The sequence below is a fragment of the Festucalex cinctus genome, chromosome 8, assembly GCF_051991245.1.
Source record: "Festucalex cinctus isolate MCC-2025b chromosome 8, RoL_Fcin_1.0, whole genome shotgun sequence".
In the NCBI taxonomy this organism is placed as follows: Eukaryota; Metazoa; Chordata; class Actinopteri; order Syngnathiformes; family Syngnathidae; genus Festucalex; species Festucalex cinctus.
This window is the reverse complement of record NC_135418.1, coordinates 23,968,798-23,996,468: the sequence shown is the minus strand read 5'-3', so window position 1 is coordinate 23,996,468 and position 27,671 is coordinate 23,968,798. Positions and strand designations below refer to the sequence as shown.

At 38.1% G+C, this 27,671-nt stretch overlaps 1 protein-coding gene across 3 annotated transcripts in view; it reads right to left on the bottom strand.

The window, feature by feature from the left end:
• LOC144023838 (kinesin heavy chain-like) overlaps positions 1–27,671 on the bottom strand; it is an 86,794-nt gene that overhangs the window by 7,384 nt on the left and 51,739 nt on the right. The window contains exons 17-31 of one of the 3 annotated variants that reach the window (XM_077529744.1): positions 25,487–25,604; positions 22,224–22,285; positions 20,604–20,713; positions 19,568–19,669; positions 18,002–18,062; positions 17,849–17,920; positions 16,673–16,777; positions 13,849–14,068; positions 11,363–11,582; positions 10,604–10,653; positions 8,885–8,912; positions 7,964–8,079; positions 1,936–2,048; positions 1,660–1,718; positions 1,494–1,582 (exon numbers count right to left, since the gene is read on the bottom strand). In XM_077529744.1, coding sequence (XP_077385870.1) covers positions 1,975–2,048; positions 7,964–8,079; positions 8,885–8,912; positions 10,604–10,653; positions 11,363–11,582; positions 13,849–14,068; positions 16,673–16,777; positions 17,849–17,920; positions 18,002–18,062; positions 19,568–19,669; positions 20,604–20,713; positions 22,224–22,285; positions 25,487–25,604 — 1,338 coding nt within the window. In that variant the 3' untranslated portion in view covers positions 1,494–1,582; positions 1,660–1,718; positions 1,936–1,974. Of the gene's footprint in view, positions 1–504; positions 613–1,197; positions 1,252–1,460; positions 1,583–1,659; positions 1,719–1,935; positions 2,049–2,760; positions 3,590–7,963; positions 8,080–8,884; positions 8,913–10,603; positions 10,654–11,362; positions 11,583–13,848; positions 14,069–16,672; positions 16,778–17,848; positions 17,921–18,001; positions 18,063–19,567; positions 19,670–20,603; positions 20,714–22,223; positions 22,286–25,486; positions 25,605–27,671 lie in introns of those variants that run through there. The other 2 variants (XM_077529746.1, XM_077529745.1) reach the window with 2 other exon arrangements.

Here is a 27,671-nt window from a genome sequence, read left to right as displayed (position 1 = left end):
CTAAGCTAAAATAAACACGAGCTAAACTAGCCTAAAATAGAAGAGTGTATATATAATTTGAACAAACAAACAAATAGATAAGTTCAACTAAATGAAGCTCAAATGATACAGTATATACTCTTCTAAAACAAGCCAAAATAAGACAGACCAGGAGACTTTACGTGTGGCATTGCTAAAATAAAAATATCGTCCTCTATCCTATACGAAAAGCGCGCTTTACCACACCAATAATAAGAGTTAAAACATATTCACTTATAGCGGCATGCCAGAGGATGTTTGAATCCAGCAAGGTCATCTCCCATCTTTTTTTCCAGCAATTTTCCCACATCACAATCAATATCAGTATCGAACAAGCCCGTGGGTGAGCAAAACATTTCATCCGCAAACAGAATCCCAATCGTGGACGATACTCAGACGGATTGATATGGCCCATAAAAAACAAACACATTTTAAAAAATGGAAAAAAAAAATATAGCTTCAGCTGTGTTTGTTCGTCTCACTGACCTTCCCTGGTCGATGTAGTCCACAGTCAGCGTGCTGACGCAGAAGATGAGCAGCACAGCTACAAACATGTGGTAGATGGTCCTGATGTGGCTGATCTCAAACAGTTCGCTGGTTGATTGGAGGGGGATACTTTTATTAAATAAACATGTCGGTCAGAATGCTAGTTTTTCTTTCTTTTTTTTCCCTTTTTCAGTTCAGCCGTACTACCAGTATTAACAAAAATTGAAATAAAATCTAAATAAAATCTTCACGGTCAAATTAGAAACATGCTTAAATGGGGAGTCAACCCAAATCATCTTTACAATAGTATGTTCTATGCAACCATACTAGTCTAAGCTCGCCATTCTGATTAATATTGCGTTTGTGAAATATAAATTAGGTAGCAAAATACACCCGTTTTTACCCATCTCAGGGGGCGGCCATTTTGACTGAAAAATTACATCACAGTTGCTAGTGTAACAACCAATCACGGCTTGGCTTGCTAATGTCACATGACCAGACTCAGAAAAGAGTCGACAGCCAGTGACAAAATGGCCGCCCCCTGAGAGGGATAAAAACGGGTGGATTTTGCTCCTTAATTAATTTTTCCACAAACACAATATTAATCAGAATGCGGTGTTTAGACGAGTGGGGCTGCATAGATGTAAAAAAAAAAAAAAAAAAAAAAAATGAATTCAGCAAAATCATGCTTACTCTAGCAGTGATGCTCGGTCCATAAACACTTTGCCATCGTCCATCCTCTGAGATCTAAAATTAAAAACAGTGTCACATGTTTGAAATATGTTTGAGATATCTCAATTTAGCCTGACTAGTGTTTCCTGATGTTTGAAACTTACAGCACAAAATAAAACAAAAAATGAAATGAAACAAAAATGTTACAAAACAGTACGTTGGAGTGAACCAATGCATATTTGAGGTTCTGCGTTCTTGGCAACCCACCTACTGGCAATTCTTACCTGGATGAACCAACTTTAGCCGCCTTCCCATGAACTGATGCGTTCACAGGTTCTGTCAGCGCCTTGTCCAGAATGTCACTCAGCTGATCCTGGACCTGCTGCAGAATCTTCACCTTCATCCTCTGCAGGGTACACTTTCATATTATAAAAATACAAACACCTGTATAATACTACTTGATGACTGATGTTTTGAACTTACCTGCGCATGTTTGTGCCACTGGGTCACATCGTCCATCTTTGCCCCGTCACCACTGCCAGCTGTGAGAGATCATGTTTGCTTATCTATCATGAGCCAGCATAAAACGGAATTCCAATGCTAATGAGCTTACATGCTAAATGCTAACACAAATCCATTCATTTATTTTCTATAGTTTCCAACCATCAAGTGTATATTGAACGATATGTGTGCCAATCAACAGCGAACATATTATCGTCTTTTTCTTCTGGTATTTTTCATACGCTATCATTATCATACCAGAATTGGACATCCCATCCGTCGCGACGCTCCTGTGTCTCACGCCGTTAGCGTTAGCTGGCTGTGCGGTTGCCATGACGACCAACTCCGGGCGAGATCTTCACCGGTGGATTCTGTTCATGTCAAAGTAGAAACTGTACAGGAACTACAGGATGAACTTAAATCATGCGTCATTGTCGGGACCGTGACTCAACATTGAGACTAATCAGTGTCCTAACATGTAAAGGTCAACGGTTATTGAACTGAGGTAACCTCTGGTGCTTTTTGCATAGATAACGACTGTTATCAAGTTTCAGCTAAATAGTAAACATACATTAAATCCAACTGTAGATCACAGTTGGTAAGTTGTATTCATTTGTTATATTTATTTATCTCCTAAAATAGTCAAATAAAATTAAAATGTGAGTACTGTTACAACACAAAGGCAAGTAGACATGCTTTATTTTGTATTTTGCATACAGCTCTGTGTCCACTTTTAGAGTAGCGAACATTACAGCCAAGTAGTTTGTTGTGCAGGCAAAAGAAGATTAAATCATGCGCCGCAAACATCAGATTACAATCGAATATCTGTCAGTATACAAAATCAGCTGTCCTCAGCCAAAGCAAACGTTCTCATATTCGGTGGAAATAGTGCTCGGAAAATCTTTACAATGAGGCAAGTGGCATTTTATTGTGCTATACACAAAATCGATGGCAATCTCCTGTTTGAGAAAACACTTTTAAAGTGATGACAGCAGCAGCGGGCTCATCGCGTATTACATTACGGATGCTAGCTTTGTTGTCTGCATCAATATGTCATCATTTCTGTACACGAGGAATACTCACAGTGTTCTAATCCTCGGAGGTCCTCGGGGTGGGAGACACCTTTTCACCCGGAGCCTCCTGCACGCAGCTTTGCTGGGAGTGTGTCAGACTGCAGTGTATTAAAAGTGGATTCCTGGGCTACTAGTTTGCACTTTGCCCTTTCGGATCCTGGCTCCGCATCCAGACACACACCCCCCCCTCGCTTCCATTCTTCTTCCCCCATATAGGTGCTGGTAACATGAGGTCATTGGGCAGTAGAGGCCTGACGGAGTCATAATTTGGGGTACCGACAGGATGGGTATTGTAAAAGTGGAAGTCAACCGTAAACATTTCTTGACAATAATGTGTTATAGGCGACCTCACTAGTCTAAACATGCCGTTCCGATTAATATTATGTTTGTGGAATATGAATTATGAAGCAAAATCCAGCCGTTTTTAGCCATTCAGTGGGCGGCCATTTTGCCACTTGCTGTCGACTGAAGATGACATCACAGTTGCTCAGGCAACGGCCAATCACAGCTCAGCTGTTTTATGAAGTGATTGGTTGTTACCTGAGACATGAGCAACTGTGATGTCATTTTTACTCGACAGCACGTGACAAAATGTAAGACTTGGAAAAAGTTCAATGTCAGTCCCATTGAAAATGAATGTGGAAAAGTTGATATTTAACGTTAAATTGTGCGAGTACTGTATGTAATGTGGAATAAGACCGCATATACCCCGGAAGGCGTGAAACTTTGAAGCAAGTTGAAATTTGAATGCTGTAAATCGGAAGCATAATGTGGGAGTTGTTTCTCGGCAAAAAAAAAAAGTAAGGAGAATAAAAATCTGAATAACATATGTGGGATGCTTTCAGCATTCTCACAACTAGCAGGGCTGCATAGAACATATTATTGTCAAGATTTTTATTTTACTTTTTTTTTGGGGGGGGGGGGGGGGGGGGGACTTCCCCTCTAACTTGGCAATTAATGAAATCACATGTTTAGTGCATGTTAAATGTTGAATGAATAAGTGTTGACATTTTACCTATTTTTAATTAAGACAACTAGCTCATGGGTGAAAGTACATCAGCAGCTAATTACAGCCACCAGAGGCTAGAATTTATTAGCTTGCTCTAATTATTGATTTGTTTTCTTGCGCTGGCAAACAGACCACAATCACACTGTATACACTCTCAATCCTTTTTTTTTTTATTGAAAGGAGATTGAATCGGAGGACAAGTGTGTTTGTCAACTTCTGCTACAAAGGGAAAGCACCGCATGCACAACATCACACGCCGGAAAAGAATGCAACAATACACCATGATACAAACATACAATTTGTCACCATTTTTTTTATACTTCCCCAACATTCATGTCATTCTTCTAATTCTGCATATTTAACACGATGGTAAGAACATCTCGGCGACTGTGACGCAGTATTTTCATAGAGATAAAAGTAGAGCAAGACGACTGAAATCAAATCAATGTCATTTCGCACGCTTTACAATCACAGTCATGTCAGGACTTGTTTTGATTTTTTTTTGCTGTTGTTGTTGTTAATGAGAGGTTGTTCATTCAACTCATGGTATCAATAGGTTGTGTCAACACTTTGCAGTTGATTAAGCAATGTTTGCTTCAGTTCACTTTGGGGCACTGCAAACTCAACCAAACTAAAATTAAAAAGGAAAATAAAGGACAAAGTAGTTGAATAATTATCACGCAATCCATCTTGCTTATACTCGTTCGAATCATGGCTGGATTCAAACCCACAGCCTACAAATTGTGAGCCGGCTATGCTTGCCACAATGTCACCGTGCTGCCTGAATTACTCGACACGCAATCACTGTATCAAGTAAAATAAGGAAGTTCAATGAAAAAAATAAAGTCACATTTCAATACATCAAATTTAATTTTAATGGAATTACTGTGGAGTAGCTCAAGCTAAATATCAGTTGAATAAAAACACCAATGCAATCAAATGAAATGATAAACTAAACAAAAACGTAAATGAATAAAATAAATGAGAAAAGTATTAATTAATAAATAAAGTCAACAGTAAATGAAGTTAAATGAATAGGTAAAATTTAAAAACATGACCTGGATACAAACAGACAAAAAGAATATATACAAACTAATCACAGCAAATAAATGAAAACAATTAAAACAATAAATAAATAAAAATAATAATAATATGCAATGAATAAAATGAATGAGTAAATTATATAAATCAATAAGTAAAACGAAAATACACTACAAGTAGAACTAAAATTAACCAAATAAAATAAAAACAATTCACTTAATAACTTAATTGCAGAAAACATTTAAAGAATACAAAAAGACCAAATTTTATTTAAATAAATAAAAACGAAAATACACTACAAGTAGAACTAAAATTAACCAAATAAAATAAAAACAATTCACTTAATAACTTAATTGCAGAAAACATTTAAAGAATACAAAAAGACCAAATTTTATTTAAATAAATAAAATCAGTATAATAAAAAAATAATGGGATAATAAAAACATTCTTAAATCAAAAATCAATCGTAAAATAAAACAATAAAATTGAGTAAAAATTAAAATAAAATAAGTCCAATTAATAAACACAACTAAAATAAAAATAAAAAAATCGGGTTGGGGATTTAACATTATAGGGACACAGTGTAAAGCTCACAAAGTGTGGAAATGAGTCACAAACATGTCACAATAATATTAATATTAAAGTGCTTCATGCATATGTTAAGCCTCACTACTCTTGTCGAAAAAGTCAAAAGGTGACGACAGCTTGCGAAACATTCAGGATCACCACCATTTTTTTTTATTTTTTTTTCCCAATACTCGCGGGCCCCTCACTTCCTGACTCGGTCATCAGGACGGCAAAAGACAGCGTGTGACGGATGACAGTAATCAATAGACTAATCAATCACGTCATGTGACTCATTCAGGATGTACTCAACTTGCATTTGAGGTCCAAAGTCAACAGACTGTTGGATGAGGTCATTATAGTACATATGAGTGTGCGTGTCTAACCTTACTGTATCATCATTCTAACCTACCAATACTACCAGTAATAATAATAATAATTTAAAAAATATTTTTTTTGTCAAGTTATATTTTAATAACATAAAACCAATGGAAACAAATGTCACATTTAGCAGTGGCTAATAAATAAAAAGTAGCAAAAATAAATAAGATAATACATTACTCTCAAAGTGGACGTCATACAATTATAAAAATAGTTGCGTCACATCTTTGTCTTCCTGCTTTTGCATCATGGCATCATCTTTAAACCCTGACTGACACCATTCAATGTTACAATTACAATTGAGCCTTTGAGAACCAAAGTGGGCTAACTCCATTTTCAGTGAAAGTTGTTGCTCGGATGAATCAGAAAGTGCAATCGCGGACGTCGTCAAAATTGGAAACTCAACCGTGATTCAGAAAAGCATTCACAAAAATGACATAGACTGTCTTTTTCTTTTCCGCACTTGAAAATGACAAAATTGGAGTTAGCCCAAGCTAGTGCTGTCTCAACTGAAACATTATCTGCACATTTGAAGTCTCTTTTACTCATGTAAAGTTGTTTATTTCATTTAGGAAGTGGTGATTTGGCATTAGTAGTAAAAGGGGGCAGTGCAGCATTCCATCCAGCAGATGGAGCTGTGGTGGAAAAAGTGGCATAAATATGCAGAGTGGTGATTTGATTTTGATTTGATTTTTAATGTATTTATTTGTTTTTGTCATTTCTAACTTTGTATTCCTGCCAGTTCTCCCTGTTCTTTCTCCAAAACTCCTCAAATACATACATACACATACATTTTTTTATGTATTTGTTTTAAATAATATTCTTCTTAAGGTTATAGTATAAAGTTATGCTGTATTGTAAAAATAGAAACACCATCCGTCTGCGGAAAAAGAAAAGGTCATATGAGAACGTTTTGATGGACACTTTTGGCGAAGGTGAGTGTTGCGGACGTGGCAGCATTTCAAAATCCCCATTCGGGAATACGCCTGATCCTGTTTGAGATATAATATATGTAGATATTCTTTGATCCTCCTGACAAGGTAGTATACACACAAATGTGTGCACGCGCACACTCACACATATGAACACTGCTGGGAGTACGCTCTAAAACATGCATTCATTCACGGATAAAAATAGACCCAACAGATGCATAATTCACTCCTGTCTGAGTAACCACAATGACAATGTCCAGCAGTGGAACGGAAACTACTGTATTCTCATATTTTTTTTTTTTCACCTTTTGCATATATTTAAAAATATGTTGTTGTTTTTTACTGTGTTTTTCATTTTCAGTACAGGTTTAGCTTTACCACCTGATGGGTTTTGCAGAAAATAAAGGCAGTGCTGAGTCAAAGAAATCAATACCAGTAGCTACACTAATACCATATTTCCTCACATAGTGGCCATGATTTGGTAAGCCCGCTATTAGAAAGTAAAATTGGAAGTTTACAACAAAATAGAAATCACGATTATGGAGACGAGCCAGACTGGGCCAAAGTTTGTCACGTAAGCTCCCTGGACCACAACATTGTGCAACGACCACGAGTCAACATCTTCTGCATCGCTAAATGTCTACGTGTGTTTGGTTAGCAACACAGTTTAAAAAATAAAATAAATAAAAGTCTTGACAGTTTATTTTTTAAAGCTTTTGCGGGTAGCCAACTATATAAGGGAGGTGCTTCCTGCAAATGATTGGGGCAGGGCTTCTATTAATTAAAGTAGGAGGCACTGTTTGAGGAAATATAGTAATCATTTCAAAAAAATAAAATAAAATAACAATAATTGGAGATTATGACGAACAGCGCCAGCCTGTGGTCACCTCCAGCACTGCATAATTCTATCCATGTTTCAGTCACGTGACACGCAGTCCTTTGACTTGACAAAATAGGAAGAGGAAGATGGAGGTGTGTTACAGCAGGTGAAGACGAAGCTACAAAGACGGCTGATCAGCTGCATACAGATTTAGGGAACAAGAGAGAGAGAGAGAGAGAAGGAAAAAGAGCAACAGTGAGCGACTTGGGAGCGAAGCAAAAGACAGATGGCAGAGAAGAAGCGACGCGACCAAATAAGCTCACTTTGCCAGAGGGAAACGTGTCAACCGTCATTTGTGTTTGCCGGGAAAATGCTGAGGTGTGTTTGGGATGCGCACGGAACGCTCCGCACAGTGTCAAATGCAGCAGAAAAACTTTGACTAACATGAGAGCTAACGCTTCCTTACCTGCTCGCTTTTCTATGAGCTGGCGGTGGCCTCCTGATTGCAAGCCGCTCAGTTTGCTCAGGTCCCGATTGTCGCACACGTCGCTGGCGGACACGCCGTTGTCGTTCAAACACACGCTGGCCCAAAGACAACAAACACAATCATCATCATCATCATCATCATTATGTGATGGAGCTAAATGTGAGGGAAACTGATCAGTGATGGTAAAACACAAGCAGTGCATGCTGGGTAAATGTGATTTTCTTAGCCGTTCAGGTTAGCCCAGTTTGTTTTGTCTTGGTTTAACATTAGTTTAATCCTTTGATTAACTTTATTTAACCATGTTTGTCTTGTCTTTTGTGTCCGCCTTGGTTAGCTCAGCTTAGTTTAGCTTAGCTCGGTTTGTTTTGTTTTTGCTTATCTATGTCTTGTTTTTGGTTTCATTTAGCCTGTCTGTGTCTGTTTGTTCGTCTGTCTAGCTAGCTAACGAACTATCCATTTAATCTATCTTTGTGCTAGTCAATTAGCAAATCGAGCTCATCGTTTTGGAGGGCCTTTAGCCATCTATTTATCTTGTGTTTAGTTTAAGTCAAGTTTGTCTTGTCTTCTATCTGAATTTAGTTAAAGTGGCGATCCTGCGCTGTCCAGTCACAACTACTCACGGGCTCTAAATACAGGTGCGCTGACCGCTATGGGTAAAAACCTGGGATGCTAACTCAGCAGCCAGCACCTTCTTTTGAAGTCTCCGAAGAGTGATGTTTTAGGAATGTACACTTGAGCAGCACAGGCTAGCATCCGTTACATTAGCTACGTTTGACTTGTCTCAAGGAAGTCTTCCTTTAACAATGGTGACTACTCCATAGAATTTGACGCAAATTAATGAATCAGCAAATGCCTAAGAAAATGATCTGTAAGAGTATTATAATGTCATCCACGTCTTACCTGTTGTCATTGATGTCTGTGGTGTTTCCTGTGGACACAGAGAGGTGCGTGAGGGGAGGATGCAGGCTTGTGCACAGTGAGCGGTTGTCACATGCATTTAGCACCAACGACCTACCAATGTTATGCTCAAACAATCCCTTTGAGAAGATTCAAGATTACTTGATTTTTTGACTCTTTACAGAGACTGATGACGTGATTGTGGAATGGAATGCCGCCCCACAGCAGTGTGTGATTAGTGTGACGTGCCAGGCTTTTGTGACTGTGTATGGTTCGTCCACATGCTCCTGATATTCTTGAACTAAAAACAAGTTGGCCATGCTGTTGGTGCTCCAATGATTGGTTATAGAGTGGAAAGCCACCCCACATCAGTGTGTGACCAGCATGGTGACTATAAACGAATAAAGTGAAAACATACATTATGAGTGTGGTCATCAATTTGTAGACTAGTTAAAGGCAGTGTGTTTTTATTTGCCCATTTCTCACGACACTCCAGTGAAATAACAAGCCACTTACTGCTTTTCTATTAAAGTCCGTTTTGAGATAATCATCCTCACTTCTAAAGGTCATTAGTCATTTTCCACTTTTGCACTAATGATCACAATGACATTTTCCTCCTGATAGCACACCCTTCACACAATCTGCTCGACGTAATATTATTATTAACTAAGCACTAACAGAAAAGCACTCCCAAGTCATCACGGCTGCAGTCTGTGCAGAACATTTTGGTCGATTCAATTAGACGGGTGCTTGGAGGAAAGGTAGCGACTCAATTTCTGCTTCATCTTGCGTCGCTAAACTCCTCAAGCGGCACGATCGTCACCAATGTTGGCTGCTCGTGGACTCGGGAAGGAAAAGTGCACTTTATTAAGAACACATATCCCATTTAGCTTTTGACTGTAATATTATGACAGTGTGCAGGTGTACCTAATGTTGTGGCCAGTTGGTGGACATTAATACTTTAACGACATGGCTATTGTCAGGGAAGTCCGTGGGTGTCCAGATTGTTCGACTGTCCAGGCGTATGTCGTTTATAGTGAAAGTATGTGGCGGATAATGAAGCTCTGAAACCCACCAGGAAGCCTCGTTTCATGAAATCTACCAAAAGAGGTACAGACGGCATTCACATTTTTTTTTACCGCTCTTATTGAAATTCATGGCACACGAGTGGAAATATATGCATCCAAGGGAGTGGAAAGAACCAGGAGACTGCGCCACAGCTACTTTTTACAAGCTGTGTCAAAAATGTCCCATTTACAACGATATTAATCCCGACTTGCTTTTTTATGGACGCTGTCAAGGAGGCGTTCGCTTGCATTTTCGATATAATTCCATGGTTCTAAATATTTTTTCCCATCTTTTGGGGTATTCAACTCATGGTTGTAGTAATGCACTGACTTACACTAAGGACTATTTCTAATATTGCAGCTATACAAAAAAAAAAAACAAAAAAAAAAAAACAAAATCCAGCTGCAGCGTTCCAGCTTTGCTTCCGTTTTGACTGTTTCCGAGCAACGCTATCATTTGCTCAGAGGCTGACATGGACCAACAGAGCCATCCTTATCTGTCTCCTCCAGAGGCTTTTACCAACCTCATGTCATGGACGTCATCCATGCTATATGTTGGGGTGACATCCATGTCTCGTCATGTCTCGACTAGTGAGGTCACATAAAACATATTACTGTCAGGAAATATTTAATGTTAACTTCTTTAACAGCTCACCGTTTTCAGAATCCAGCATCTCGGCGGTGTCGGCTTGGCGCGGCGGAGGCCTACAAACAGCGAGAAGCCAAGATAAGCAATCAGAAAGTCTTTAGTTTGGATTTGTGCGTCAGCAGAACGCAAAATATGTCACGGTAGGCCAAAAATCACATTTCCCATTCTCGCACAGTCAGGGAACAAAATGACAAAAACATTAAACTGCTTTGCTTTTGTGTAAACGGGAGCACATTTCATGACATTCAAAATGAACATGCTAACAGCAAGCAGTAAGTTGCAGTGAGAAGAGCTACTGATATTGATATTCACTTTTTCCATTTTGTTACGTAAAAAAAAAAAAAGCACTCCTGCAAAATACAACCGATTCATTCATAAAATAAACACCAAACTAAGTAATCAGCTCATATTTGACTAAGGCTGTGAACATAAAATTTTAAAAGGTGCAACGCTGTAAACACATTCTCGATGCACTGTAACAGCTTATACCTTTGTGCAACATCAATAGTTTGCTTCCTTATTAGGAACTGAATGAATGCACAAGAGTTCAACAGTAACCGTTAAAACAGTGTGAATTATTATGCTATAAAAGCACTTGAATGCATTTTTTTTTATTGCTCTGGCTCCATTTGGAGAGCCTGTGAAAGGCTTTTTAAACTTGATATCCACGTTTGTGTGATGCCATTTTAAATGAGTTAAAAAGTTTGACGTACACTATTTGTAATTGAGATTATCAACACAACCAAAACAAAACGAGCGACTCACGTCATGTTCTGTGCGTTGTTTAGGTGGTCCAAGCGCTCGGCGGGTTGGTTCTGGTTGGGTCCAGGGGCGGCGGGATTGCTTTCTGCTGCCGGGTCGGCGGCGTGCGGAACTGGCGGGTCGCCGAGGGGAGCGTCGTCGCTGACTGAAAGCGGGTGCTCGCCGAGGCCTCGGGTGAAGACGGCGTGCGTGGGCGAGGGGTGGCCAGGACGCACCGGCTTGGCTGTTGAAGACGAGACACGCTCGTAAAGAAATGCTTCAAAAGTAGAAATAATCAACGCTTAAATAGCCTCTATTAATCACTTGGTGCGGCAATAAATAAATGCCTTACCTCAAATAAATACATAGCCCCTTTGCCATTAAAAAAATAATAATAATGCATAAAATACAAATAATACAAAATACTAATACATAAAATACAAATAATACAAAATACAAATACATAAAATACAAAAACACAAAATACAAAACATCAATACATAGTCCCTTTGCCATTAAAATAAATAAATAAATACATACATAAAATACAAATACAGTGATACAAAATACAAAAAATTAATTTTATAAAACACAAATAATACAAAATACAAATACATAAAATACAAATAATACAAAAACACAAAATACAAAAAATAAATATAGTCCCTTTGCCATTAAAAAAATAAATACATAAAATACAAATACAGTAATACAAAATACAAAAAAAATACATAAAATACAAATAATACAAAATACAAATAAAAAAATACAAATAATACAAAAATACAAAAAATAATTGCATAGTCCCTTTGCCATTAAAAAATAAATAAATACATAAAGTACAAATACAGTAATACAAAATACAAAAAATAATTAAATACATAAAACACAAATAATATAAAATACAAATACAAAAAATACAAATACAAAATACAAAAACACAAAATACAAAAAATAAATGCAGTCCCTTTGCCATTAAAAAAATAAATAAATACATAAAATACAAATACAGTAATACAAAATACAAAAAATAAATAAATACATAAAACACAAATAATACAAAATACAAAAACACAAAATACAAAAAATAAATACATAGTCTCTTTGCCATTGAAGCTAGCTACCATAGTTGAAATAGCATTATTCTCGTTTTGACGTGGAAAAAGTGTTTTGTTTTGTTTTTTGCTCATGCGCTCGTTCCTGGCTGGCCACATTGTCAGAGTGCAGGAAATAAACGGCGTGATGGATAACATCTTCAAATAAACAGAAACACTCTAGTCCATCCTTGAGCAGTATCGAAAAAAAAAGAAAAAGCAATTTGGAGTTTTTGCCCCCTTTCCTTGCAAATCCGATTGAAATTCATAACAAGAAGTTTTGGTCTCACACAAGCTCATGCGAGATGGAATAACTACACACGCACGCACAGTGGGAACATGTGGGAGCTTTCTCACGGTGCAATTCGGGAGCAATTATCAGCTGTGAGGGTGATGAAACACACAGACAGCAGGCGTCACGCGTGAAAAGTTCATAATTACATGTCCTCTCTTGCGTTCTATTCAAATATACGTGATGAAGCGTCCCTACATCTGTTTTCAATGTGTATATTTACTAGGGTTGGCTATCGATTCTGATTTCTTCAATCTACTCGATTTCGATTCACAAGAGTTCAGTTTGATTCGATTCACTTTTTTTTTTTTTTTTTAAAGATTTAATTCGATTCACTTCACTTCAATCAATATTGTTTAATTATGGAACATCAAGTCTTCTTAAATATCAATGACATGATAACTCCACAAACATTAAATTCCAAATTCCGGAGCCTAACCCAGGTGGCGGGGTACATATATTAAGTTTCATTAATTATGAGTTCATTAAACTTAATACTTTGGATTGGAGTCACTTTGGATAAACTTAATCAAGGTGAATCTATTAAGGGGCACTTTACTTATTTTGCCATTTTTGGCAGTCAAACATTAATATTTTTGCAACTTGCTGTCGCCTGAAAATGACATCACAAGGGCTCGGGTAACCAATCACAGCTCAGCTTGTGAATGTCACATGACCAAACCTAGAAAACAGGTGAGCTGTGATTGGTTACCTGATCCATTGTGATGTCATTTTCAGTCGACAGCAAGTTGCAAAATGCGTTTTTAAAGGTACTAATTGTACGTGAAAAATAATGAAAGTATCAAATTAATTATAGACAAAACTTTCTATTGCTATAATGGGCTAAATCAGTGAAGTAAACCTTTAAGTTTAATGAACTCATAATTAATTAAACTTAATAGTGTATATTCACTTTGGACTAACTTAATTCAATTGTGTGTTACCAAGTGAAGTGATTTTTTTTTTTAAGTTGGTCAACAAATCAGTCTGTAATCTTTAAGTGGTTCGACAATTCTCTTTTTAGAGTGTAGCATCTCCACTGGGTGGCAGAAAGATTCAAAAATATATATTTTTTATAAATACAGTAATGAAGCTAGTCCCCGTCTTGAAGCGTGCCAGCGTACCTATATGCGCAGCGTGAGGGCGTCGGAAGGGATTGCGAGCCCTCATCATGACGTCCTTGATGCGCTCCACTTCCTGCTGGTAGCGCTGCCGGTCCTTCATGGCTCCCTCTTTGGCCTCCTTCAGGGCGCCCTCCAGCGCCTTGACCCGCTCGGCGGTGGAGCGAAGACGCTTCTCCAGCTTCGGGAGCTCGCAACGGAGGTCGGCGTTGTCGCGTACTAGCTGCGATAGAGACAACAAAAGCCGAGTCAATAGTTGGCGTGTATGTTGAATCAACGTATTGCAACAAAATTAAGAGTTGGAGTTTGTATTTGAAAAATATTTGACGCTGATATTTTCTCCCTTTTACTGAAACTGAATATCGGCTCCAAATATCGGTTATCTGTCTTCTTGACTGGTAATAATTGGTTTCGGTTTGTCTCTCTACTCCACCCACCTGTGGTTATACTTTCCCAACTATCTTACTACAGAATATTTTCCTTATGAAGTACATTACTGTGGAGTGTTATTCTTCATAGAAAACACATTAAAAACATTTTTGTTTGTGTTCTTTGAGGCAAGAACGGATTAATGGCATTTCCATTCATTTCAATGGGGAAACATGATTTGAAATACAAAATGAATGAAACCACTGTATAATATTTTATATATATGTATATATATATATATATATATATATATATATATATATATATATATATATATATATATATATATATATATATATATATATATATATATGATTAATTTGGTAATAATTGAAACCATAATTAAGATGATCATTTGTTTTGTTTTGGGTTTTTTTTGCGCAAAACAAGAAAATGTTTAAACATAAAAAATATTTGAAATTATACAAGTTTCTTTTGGACCAAATAAGATTTATTAAATGAATTATTAATAAATTAAAAAAAAAAGTGCAAACATATACATTTTAACAACTCAAAATTAGTATGAAAAATCTTTTATTTTTATTTACAGTTATTCCCATTTTGTAATCGTGAAGTGTAATAATTGAAATTGTAATTCAATTTCAATTATTTGGAAGGCGAGGCTTGTCATCGTTAGGGTCAATTGAGTGAGGTTATGTAAAGGACTTTCTGACTTTTACCGGATACTGTTATGCATTAAGTACATGGTGCATGGTGCCAAAAAAAAAATGGCTGATGTATTTTCTCTCTGTGTGATTTATTGCAGTGTCGTTGGAAGAGCAAATTGGGATTGTGCAAGTCATTGTCCAGTTATGGTATATAACCTATGCTAACCTCCTTTTGCTTTTTCATACAGTCCTGAGCCACCTTGGAGTGCACGTGTGCCATATTGTGGCTTTGGAAAGTACGAAAGCGGTTTGCAGCCTCGGTGGAACTGCAGTGCGGAGACCCTCGGCGCTTAGTCCCGGAGTTTGTTGATTTATGACCACTGAAGTTGCGCTCAATTCCTCCAGCATCAGGAGGCAAACCACAGTACGATTAGATCACTGCAGCATTCATTAAAGAACGACTCCGGGCTCAAGTCCACTACATTTTTTTACGCCAGACACTCGGAAGTCCTTCACTGAGGCATAACCCCGACGTCGGAATTTGCTTTTTCTTTATTATTATTATTTTTAGACACATATTAGTCTTTTTCATTGTTATGTTTATGCAATTGGCTGACAATCAGTCCAGGGTGTACTAGGGATGTAACAATAAGGGCAATATTGTGATATTGTGATATTAAAACTGCCACAATATCGTCGTCATCAAAGTTCACAATATTTAAAAGGAACACGTGTTAAAAAAAAAAAGTCAGGTTGATTTCCATTTGTGCAGCTATAGCACCCTCTAGTGGCTACTTTATTAGTGCAATTAAATTTTAATTAGGGATGTTTTGGCCTCATATGTTTAAAATCTATGCTAATTGTCAGATGAAGGGGAACCTAATTTGCTTGTGAAGCCATCAATGTGTGCTTGCATGAGCAAGTAAGTGCCTCAATATTGTTATTAGCGATTGTTGGTGGTTTATATGCGTTGCTGTTATGTACAAAAGTACAATATTTTTACTTTTTTTTTTTTTTTAGTATGAGGTCTTTTTTTTTTTTTTTATATTGTGATCTTTTTTAAATCCCCCCACAATATCGTGATAATTATCGTATCGTGACGTTCATATCGTGATAATATCGTATCGTGGTGTTTGGATATCGTTACATCCCTGGGGTGTACGCCGCTATTCTTGCCCAAAAAAACTTTTGGTTCCCGTTACCCATAATGAGGATACGTGCGGTAAATGAATGGACGGACTCTTGACATTGTCCTTCCTATACGTTTTTTGAAGGTGTCCTCATTTGCATAAATTCCCAAGGAGGAGGAGGAGGCAAAATTGTCTCGTCATGTCTGTGTGCGCATGCATGAGGATGAATTCATTTGAGTTCACTAAATTCCAAGCAACTATTTTCCGCTGTGCCGCTCGTTTTCCCTGAAGGCACCTTGCTGCTCCGATGCTTGCTGCTGCGTTTTTTTGTTTTTTTGTGTGTAATGAATTTATTTATTTATTTATTTTCCCAAGGAGACGCTCGTGTGAAGTCGCTGCGCACGGCTGATTGATGATCCTGAGAGATGCTTTCACCCAAAGGAGAACGACAACAAGGCACACACCGCACTAACTTTTAATTTATTTGCCTACTTTTTTTTTTTTTCTTGCCTTCCAAAGGACTCGTTTCAGGCTTGAGTGCAATCCAAACAGGACGCTCTGTTCTCTGTTTGAACAGACGAGAGGAGAGCTAATGACTTTGTTACTCCGTCCATCTCTGTCGATGTTGCTTGGCATGTGGCGGTTGCCGGTTGGGATTACCTGTTTGTGGACCTTGGTCAGCTGGTCAAGGTTGTTCTCCAGAAAGGAAATCTTTTGCTTCTGGCTGATGTAACCGCCGCTACTGTCACGCTCCATCTCGGCACTCTGGCAGAAAAAAAAACAGCAATATGTGGCTTTTATATTCAGTACAGGCCAAAATGCTCTCATTTTATGACACTTAAACATTTATGGCATTTACTTGACACGGTTTAATCAGCAGGATTAGGGTTTTAAAATAGGGTTTCTAACCTGGGTTGGGGTTTGTAGTTAGGGTTTCAAATAAGGGACATGTTTTGTTTTGTTTTGTTTTTTTAATTTTCAAGGCCAATCTTAGGGTTTGAAGTCCACATGTGGGATTGTAGGTTTGTATGTGTTGACATGGTCGAGACCTTAAAAAGTGGTGGCGAGCTTCCTTCCTTCCATTTCCACCTTCTTTTGGTCCCTGCTTCCATCCTTCCTTCTTTTACTCCTTCCTTCTTTCTATTCTTCCATTCTTCCTTCCTTCTTTTGGTCCTTCATTCCTTCTTTTACTCCTTCCTTCTTTCCATTCTTCCATTGTTCCTTTTCTTCCTTCCTTCCTTCCTTCCTTCCTTCCTTCTTTCCATTCTTCCATTGTTCCTTTCCTTCCTTCCTTCCTTCCTTCCTTCCTCCCATCCATCCTTCCATCCTGGCTTTCCACCTTCTTTTAGTCATCCCTTCCATCCTTTACTCCCTCCTTCTTGCCATTATTCCATTTTCCATTGTTCCTTCCTTCCCTCTTTCCATTTTTCCTTCCTCCCTCCCTACCTCCCTCCCATCCTTCCCTCCTTCCTGCCTTACTTCCCTCCATAACACCCTTTTCCCCTTCTTTCCAGCTTCCTTGCTTGTCTATCCATTCTTCCTTCATCCTTCCTACCTCAACTCCATCCATAATCCCTTCCACTTTTTCTTTCTTAGTTCATCCTCCCTTTCTCACGTTCATCAACATTCTGCTTTGATATAATCCATTCATTCTTTCCATTGTCCTTTTTCCAGCATAGAACAAGAAATGAAATTAAAATAGGAAAGCTTCTGGCATGTAGTGAATATTTAACTTGGCAACTTTTTTTTTTTTTAAATTGGCCATGGAATTGTAAATTGACGTTACTGTGACAACATGGGCAATACAATGAACAAAATCTCAATGGTGAGGTTTACCTTTCGAACGCAAGCGGTGAGATCTTGGACAAAAAACTTGCGCAGGTTGTGGAGGGTGTGCAGCTCGCGAGCCTACAACAGGAGCAGAGTCAAGTGCAATTAGCAGCATATGGTCAGCCCGTCACGTCACAAGTGATCCCAGTAGCGACGTACCACCGTCTCTTCCAGGCACTTCAGGTCCTGCTTGGACTGCTCGTGTCTCTCGTGGAGAAATCTAAAAGTTGCCAGGAAGATGGAGAATTCAAAATCAACTTCCATTCGATTTGGAGTGTGAGCTGCACTTGTCTGGAGTTTTTATTTTATTTTATTTTTTTGACAAATGAACAAATCTGCCATGTGATGCAATGTACTGCAAAGGTCAGTGCAGCTGGGAAAGCAGATGGGGAAAAAAAAATCCCCGACTTCACAGGGAGGCAATATTAAAATAAGCGACCGATTGCATCAGTTTGTCTGGAAAACCGGCCGTTTCATTAGGTACACAAGACATAGCCTGTATCGAACATACTTATGGAAGTAAATCTGATAATGAACAGCTGTTTCTACTACACTGGATGGATGGATGGATGGATGGATGGATGGATGGATGGATGGACAGATGGATAGCGAAGTAGATAGGTAGGTAGCTAAATAGCTAGGTAGCTAACAAGATAGATAGGTAGCTAGTTAGCGAAGTAGGTAGCTAGGTAGCTAACAATATGGCTGATGGATAGATGGATGGATGGATGGATGGATGGATGGATGGATGGATGGATGGATGGATGGATGGATGGATGGATGGATGGACGGACGGATGGATGGACGGATGGACGGCTGGATAACGAAGTAGATAGGCAGGTAGCTAAATAGCTAGGTAGCTAACAAGATAGATAGGTAGCTAGATAGCTAAGTAGGTAGCTAGCTAGCTAACAAGATGGATGGATGGATGGATGGATGGATGGATGGATGGATGGATGGATGGATGGATTTTGATGAAGAAAATTTACATGAGGCAGTCGCTCAAGAATCCTTCAAAGTAAACAATAGCTATTGAAAATGAATGAAAGCCATTTATAATGGGTATTAATGCTTTACAACATTATAAACATCATTATTCAGCTACTTACCAAGGGCAAGCTTATTGTAAAGTGGTGTCGTAACATTTTATTATTTAGCTAGATGAGGGGGTTGTTTTATGCCACATGAGACTACAGCCACTGTAATATTTAAAGCTTCGAGCAGACGTTAACGGGCCCTAGCACCCTATTTTCATGGAGAATCCTCAATATCAACCTTTGACTCCAAGCTCCGCCCACATTTGTAGGTGTCAACAAAAGTTTGGCAAGCTAGCATTGCACATCTGTTTTGGAAAAACATTGGACACATTCCCTAGTAGAGTTCTTCAATGTACAAGCCCTGGAATTTGCACAAAATGGCTGCTACAAAACAAAATGGCTGACTTCCTATTCAATTTAGGGCATGGATACTTGAAACTTTTTTTGTGCGTCCTGTTAATTACATGATGATCGGTGAAACTGCCCAAAACTTCTAAGGCAAAGATGGGGAACATTTTTCCTGTTATGTTGCTGCATCACGACTGTTGAGAAATGACTGAAAGACATAAAAATGAATGGGAGCAAGATGGAGGATGATACGAAAGTGGCAGGTGGCCCGCAGGCTTTCCCACGTGGGCGCGAGTTTGAACGCCGGCCAAAAAAAAAAAAACATAAAGCGGCGACTCACGTCAGCTCCTCCAGCTGTCTGCTCTTTTGATGCTCTCGACTGCGGAGACGCTCGTAGTCGCCGTGCAGTTGCTCCAGCTCCAGCTCCTGCTTTTGGGTCCAGCTGAACGGATGCGCACGCAAAATGACATTTTGACATCACGTATGCCGATAATATACGTACATACATACATGTGTCATGTTACGTCTCAATTTGTAGTCTGCATGCAGAGATGTAAGTGACATATTGTGTCTCATTTTGTGGCTTGATTATTTTGTGCAGTTTCTTTAATATTTGTACTTTGGCATTTTGGGCATTTTGGAGATCTAATTAAGTTTCATAAGATGCGGTGTTTTCAAAGGCTATTTAGGAAAAAAATAAATTAATTAAATGACAGCCAAGGATATTTTTGAAAAGATAAATGTGTTTGGTTTGAAAGATAAAAACAAAAACAAAAAAAAACCCTTTTTTTTTAAATTACAAAAAAACAAATTAATTATTGTGAGTTATTGCGAGATACATTTTCAAGAAAATATCAAATCTATTATTACATTAATAACTGTTAAATTAATAATTATTGAATAAAATAAGTAATCAAATTATTAAAAACAGTGAATATAAATTGTATTTTTTTACAGTAAGGTATTACAAATTATTAATTATTGCATGCATTTGTTTCGAATTAGATAAAAGGCTATTTTTGAAAAAAAAATAAAAAAAAATAAATCAAGTCAAAATCAAGAGCAATTTTGGAAAAATATTATAGCAAAGTTTTTTTTTTTTTTTTTTTTTTTTTTTTAATGCTTGGTTTTGCCTTCCAAACATGAACGTGTGGGTTATTTAATGGCCATGAGAAAATGTGGCTCCAAACTAGTTGTGACTCACTGACATAATTGTGCCTTGAGGGCCACAAATGAACTCCAGCGTGGCCATTTTACCAACATTAATTAATTTAATGAGTTCAGATTCAAAGATGACTTCTCCTTCTATTAGCGCTTCCCCCTATCTTCCCATCCCATTCCGAGAACGCGATGAATGTCACGAATGAGGCACCTACTGGGTTAAGTCGTTGATGATCCTCTGCTGCTCATTGATCTTGTCTCGCAGGTGGCAGAGCTGCTCGTTGTGCGCCGCGCGGCGCGACTCCATCTGCTGCTCCAGAGCCCTCTGAGGAAGTTAGACCCGTCACAGGAAAAATTAAGTTCCCTTACCAACTGTTTAGTTGGGTTTCATTTGTTGGAGTACATGAACAGTTTTCAAACGACAGAATGACCCTCTTTGTACCAACTAACAGTCTCGTACATCGACAAACAAAAACAAGCGACTTCACTAAAATGTTCCCATAAAGTTGCAAGCACCCAAAATATTGTGATAAGTAGATGATTATGATGAAATGTGTTAAAAGGGATTTTACCTCCCTGATTTGGTCCGCCATATGTTCAGGGCCAGTAATTGTAAATGTGAAACCTGTTCAATAGTCACAATAGTCTATTGAACGCGAACCAATCAGGAAGCGACTTCTACTAACATAACTTGTAGGCCAAAAGCAACAAGCATAACATGTTTTCCCATAATGCCATGGAGTATTACGTATTTTCAAACACTTTTTTTTTTTTTTTAAGCATTTGGCCGACATAATACCAATATTTTTTTAAATTACATAAAAAAAACAAGAGATGTTTTGTTATGATTTATTATTATTATGGACTGCAGTATTTTTTTCCCCATAATGCAACGGGATATTGACTTGCGCATGTGCAAGTAATACCCCGTGGGATTATGGGAAAATATGCTATGTTTTGTAGCATTTAGCCTACAAGTACGTTCGAACGTACTCATGAGAATGCTCAAACATAATTGTGAGTATGTATTAGTAGAATTTAAAAGAACGTAGTTGCTAGGGATGTAACGATATCCAAACATCACGATACAATATTATCAAAAAAAGGTCACAATTTTGTAAAAAAAAAAAAAAAAACACGCAAAATTGTGCTTTTGTACATTACAACAGTGAAAAATATAAAAATATTATAATTACATATATATATAAAAAAAATATATATATATAAGTTGAGGCACTTACTTACTAATGGAAGCACACATTGAGTTCCTCCAAATATTGACATTCATATTACGCCATCTGACCATTAGTGTAGATTTTAAACATAGAAGGGCCAAAACATGCCTTGTGAAAATTAAACTGCACTAAAAAAAAAAAACTAGCCACCAGAGGGTGCTAGAACTGCACAAACGAAAATCAATTAACAGATGTGCTGCTTTTAATATCGTGATGTGACAACAACGATATATTGTGGAAGCTTTAATATCGCAATATCACGATATTGACGTTATCGTTACATCCCTAGTAGTCGCCAGTAAAATTTGTTTTACCCACAATAAAAAACAGTTAATATGTCAACGAATCGCCATGCATTTATAAACTCATGTCTTTGACACAACATTGAACAAACAGTGAATCAGTTTCGATGGGCGTAGAAGCGACACGGAACACGCGTGGAATAGAAACAACGGCCATGCAGTTGTAGTAAAACAAAGCACATGACGCACAAAAACACACGCACACACTTATAAACACTGCCAGTCTGCAGTTAGCTGATAGCGATGTGAAAAATGGCCGCGGCATGAGGTTACTTTCTCTTGCTGTTGTCATGGTTACCTGCATGTCACAGCGTCCCTGGACACAGCCATTCTCCTCGCTGGCCAACTGTGACACGCTTTCTGCAAGACGCACACACACACGATAACATGATTGGATTTTCTGTTTGTTGACACGTCTGCCGGCTTCGAGTGTGCATCTCCGCCCCTTCCCACTGTGCAGCGTTTAACTTCACGTTTCTGGAGGGATTCTGGGATTTTTCCTGTCACATACACATGCAAACAAACATGACTCCAAGCTCTGTCTAGTGGCTAAAAGAGGTCAAATCGAGCTGGCTGACAAGCATTTACACCCACAAACACACCTCCTGGTATGTGGAGTCTTCTTTTACCTAACAAACACTTGAAGGGAAAGTATGTGAACCCTTTAGAATGACCTTGATTTCTTTATAGACATTTTTTATTTTTTTTTTTCACAACACCAACACCTCCAATTTCATCACATTGATTGGATCTAGGTTGCAGACTCCTGATTAGTTCCCCCTATAAAGGTTTATAATTACCCGTGGATGCCTCAAGATGATGTCAAAGCACTACTTTTGTCCAAATGAAGCTCTTCAACTCACTTCCACATTCTTCCTTTGCACCAAAATGCCACAAAATGGCGCCAAACCAATGCTTATTATTATTATTATTATTATTATTATTATTATTATTATTATTATTATTATTATTATTATTATTATTATTATTATTAAAATTGCACTATAAAATTTCTTTAGTATAAACTAAATTCAGCCAAAAAAAGGCCAATTAAGAAACAAAACATATTGCAAATGATGACCATTTAAAGTTTCTATTTGACCCTTGAGGATTTGTTTTCTATTTGACTCCAGTTATTAGCTACTAGGGATGTAACGACAACAGCAATATTGTGATATTGCGATATTAAAACTGCCACAATATATCGTCGTCGTCGTGTCACGATATTAAAAGCAGCACATCTGTTAAAAAGTCAGGTTGATTTCCATTTGTGCAGTTCTAGCACCCTCTGGTGGCAATTTTTTATTTTTTAGGCAGTTTAATTTTCACAAGGCATGTTTTGGCCCTTCTCTGTTAAAAATTCACGCTAATGATCAGATGAAGGGGAACGTAATGTGCTTGTGAACCGAGTCAATATGTGGAGGAACTCAATGTGTTGTATTTGCATTAGCAAGTGCTTCATATTAAGTATTATTAGCGATTGTAGGTTGTTTATACACATTGCTGTAATGTAGAAAACCTCGAGCTCTTTTTTTTTTTTTTTTTTTTTTTTTTAACAATATTGTGGCCTTATTTTTAACATCATAATCCTCCACACAATATTGTGATAATAATCGTAACGTGAGCTTCATATTGTGATAATGTCGTACTGTGACGTTTGGATATCGCTACATCCCTAGTAGCTACCATATTGATTTAGCTGCTCTTCTTGAACTAATCCACCAGTTGAGGCCCTCAGGAACAAGCGCTCGTATTGCCTCAGGCACGTCAAGCTGTCCATCTTTTTTTTCCCGTCACCGTTCTATTCATTTTCTTGACTTTAGTTGTCTTCTACATTTTATTCTGTCTGTTTCGACAACAGCACTTATCTAATTGACTAGCAAGGATGTCACACATTGTGCTGCACGCTACGCTATGCTATTCTGTGCGGAGGTCTGCCTGGACTGGATTTGCTCTCAGGTCGGATTTATCACACCTTAAATCTGCACTTGTGCTCGACAGATATCGATAAGACCCTCCTTCTCCGGAGAGTGTAAATACGGGTTTGATGGCTCCTCTGTCGTTTCTTATCCGCCAACCTGAGCCAGCAAGAAAGCAAGATGTGTAAACACAGCACTGGTAAAGTAAATGTTGATATGCCCTCGTGTTTAATTAGATTTGCTTTTCAGAGACTAATGAGTTGCCGCGTTGTGCTTTAAATGCCACTTTTTAATACTCACTGGCATTCGGTATGAGGCGCTCGCTTTATTAAGCACCAATAGCACGATATATGGCTTTAATAAGTATAAAAATGTCCAGTTGTAACATATTTTAAAATAGTTTCCTTCTATAAGCAGTGCAGTTGAAGACTACATTTTTCAGAGAGACTTTCTCCACAACAAAGGGAGGACAACACAGTCACTCTTTTTGTTTTCTTTCAATGAAGAAGGGGGACACTTTACTTACTTTACTACTATTTTCAGTACAAGCTTTCAGGTATGACAAGTCATTTTTTTACCCTTTCAGTCACATAGTATCCACCTCACGAAAATAGAATGTTACACTACCGATTATTATTTGGAGAGAGGGACGGAGCAGCTCGTCGAGCAAGTATTAGCTCGAGCGGCTAACACGGGAGGCTAGTGGCAGAAGCTAGCAAAAATTGATTACTAGACCTATGATTGTGTCATGATTGTGTTTTTTTGCATATTATTGAAATGGGTGTTTTTATTCTAATGAATGAATTATTAGTTCACCACTAGATGGCCCTAAGTAATACACACAGTCCTTTTTAATTACTGTACTGTATCAAAACTGAGAATAGACCCTTACGCTGCGCCTCACGGAGGGCAAACATCCCATAACAAATGAATGTACATAGCTTCATTTTCGGCTAGCGTTCTTGTTAAAAGGTGGGAAATATGTCAAGTGTCACAAAAAAAAAAACGTCCCGGTAGGACATTACTGCGACTCATTGAAACCAGCCGTTTGGAGCCGCTAGCTACAAAAAAAGGAGTTTGTTGGAAGGCAAAGTGGGAGCGGAAGGTTAAGGTATGTTGTTTTTGCTTGAAACAGTACGTTGATCATGGTGTAAATTGTCATTCATTAAATCATTTGTGTCCAGATATACTTGTCTTGCTGTATATCGAAGTTTTCAAGCTAGCTTAGCTTGCTAGCTGCTAACAAACAAATGGGCGTGACGTCACACTGAAAGGGTCTATTATCTTTATAAAGATAATTCATTTATTGGATTGGAACATCCCAAAAGTGGAACACATTTGGAGCTCAACCAACATTTTCTCTGGGAAAAATATCCATCAAAAGTCCAACAAAATTTGGGAGTTAAACCACTGTCATTATCATCAAAGATTAACTCTACACAAAGCAGAAAATGGAAGTTGCTGTGCGATTAACAAAATTAATTCTAGGAGTGCCTAAAAATAGTAAATACCCCGATCAACATTATCGTTATGCCTCTCCATTCCGTGTCTGTCTGGCGACTTCAAAAACCGAGGCATTCGATTACATTAGATCTCAGCTCCAACATTCATCTTTGTCAACGCAAAGACAACGTTGCCATACCTCCGGCTTGGACCCGGGCCAGCTCGTCCGCTAGGGAGTCGTAGCTTTCCTCAAGCTGCCTCCTCTTACGTTCCACGTCCTGCGCGTACTCGGTCAGCAAACGGATCTTGGCCTCGTGCTGGGAAGGAACAGAAGCGAGCAGTTGGAGACGCTCCCAAGAGAACAATTAAACTCTCACATCCCGACAGCAGTGTTGGAACAACTGTAAATATGTACTGTACTGTACAGTGGAAAGGAGGAGAAAGTGTTTATCTTGTGAGGGCGGGTGGATTAACACGACACTGAACACGATTTTACTGACTAATAAAAATGACTAATACATTTTAATTGACTAATTTTAAAGGGGGGGAAATATCTAAATCATTGTAACAAATATTACAGGACAGTTGGATTAAATAACGGAGAACATGCCCATAATTATACAGCAATATAAAGTGCTTTAATGCGGACTCTTTCCATTTCAGTGAACCCTCAGTGGTTTACTATTTTAACCAGGAATGAGGAATAAATGTGTCCAATAAATGTGTACTTTACATGACATGAAATACAGTCACCTCAGTCCAATAATGATCCCAGCGGAATGTGCGGCGCCATAATGACCAGCCTCTTTAGTCGACTGCCCAAAGTGCAAAGCATCTATTTGAAGGAGGCATGAATCTGAGGCGAAATGTCCAAATGTTTAAGAGGATAATGTACCTGGCAATAAACGGAAGCGAGGCAACTTTTAACAGCGGAGGCCATTTTAGTGCAGATTGTAACTTGCAAATGGACTCTGACTATTTCTGACTGCGACTAACAAACTTTTTTTTTTTTTTTTTTTTTTTTACTGATGAAGACACTTAGGCCTGTCACAACGCAAGAATTTGTTACGCCTCCGCTGCCAATCAGCGGGAGCGTTTCCCGCGTATTAGCCACTTTGCGGAATTATTTTGGCCCGGCCTCAGGCGGACGCTGCTTGCTTACACTCAGCATGATGGAGCGGTAACTTATGTTTGACACACGGACACGCAAGATTGTTATGTTCCTCCGTTCTGCTGAGAGGAGACCATTAAATATGGAAACTGATGCATGTGCATGTTTTGTTCGCTTCCATGGACGTGACGTGGGCTGCCGATGCCCGGGGCGAGACAAACATTAGCTTGCCCCGCCCCCAACTTTAACCCAGCATCTCGACAGTATTTACAATACCTTGATTTAACCACAATGATATTGTTAAACTATAATAAAAAGTCTTTATGCGCCATAGTGGTAACGAACAACATTGAAAAGAAAACATCTTCAGTCGATCAGAACACAAGGCTGTGACGGCTGAATACAGTTGTTTATGTAACATGGGTTGATAATTATGTACATGCTAGAAGAATGGTGTTGGTGCTTTATGAGCGTTTCTGTTTTAACTCTCCTTTTATGTTGCAGGTCAAAATGACCCAATTTGAAGTTTCTCTAAAAGTAAGTCACTAAATAAAATTGTTGCATTCATTTTTCTGATGCATTTGATCATGAAACATTCCTTGGGTCAAATCGACCCATTTAAAGTACAAAAATATATAAGTGACAAGTGTGAGGACTGAAGCGTAATCAACAATAAATATGAATTGTAATGGTTGCTCATTGAGTTAACCATGCTATATTCACCCCCCCAAAATTTTTTCCCAAAATCCTACGTTTGGGTGACATGGCCTGGGTCCAAATAAATATGGAAAAAAATGTTTTAAGTTATTTTTTAAAATGTATTTATTTATTTATTTATTTATTTATTTATTTATTTATTTATCTGACCTGCAAACATCATAGTTGTGCCTAAGAAACAGAATATATATCATTTTCTGATTTGTTTTATTTATTTATTTATTTATTTATTTATTTATTTATTTATTTATTTATACTTCATGGTCAATTAAACATGTCTGGGTCAAACTGACCCATTTTAAAATTGGGAGGAAAAGTGTTGCAGATTTATAAATTAAACATGTCCTGGGTCATATTGACCCAGAGACTATACTGATATTCCTGAGAAACAAAATCTAGAAAGAAAAATGTAATTTAAAAATTGAATGAAATTTGTGTAGCCGGCACGGTGGTTGACTGGTTAGCACGTCCGCCTCCCAGTTCTGAGGACTCGGGTTCGAGTCCAGGCTCCGGCCTTCCTGGGTGGAGTTTGCATGTTCTCCCCCCGTGCCTGAGT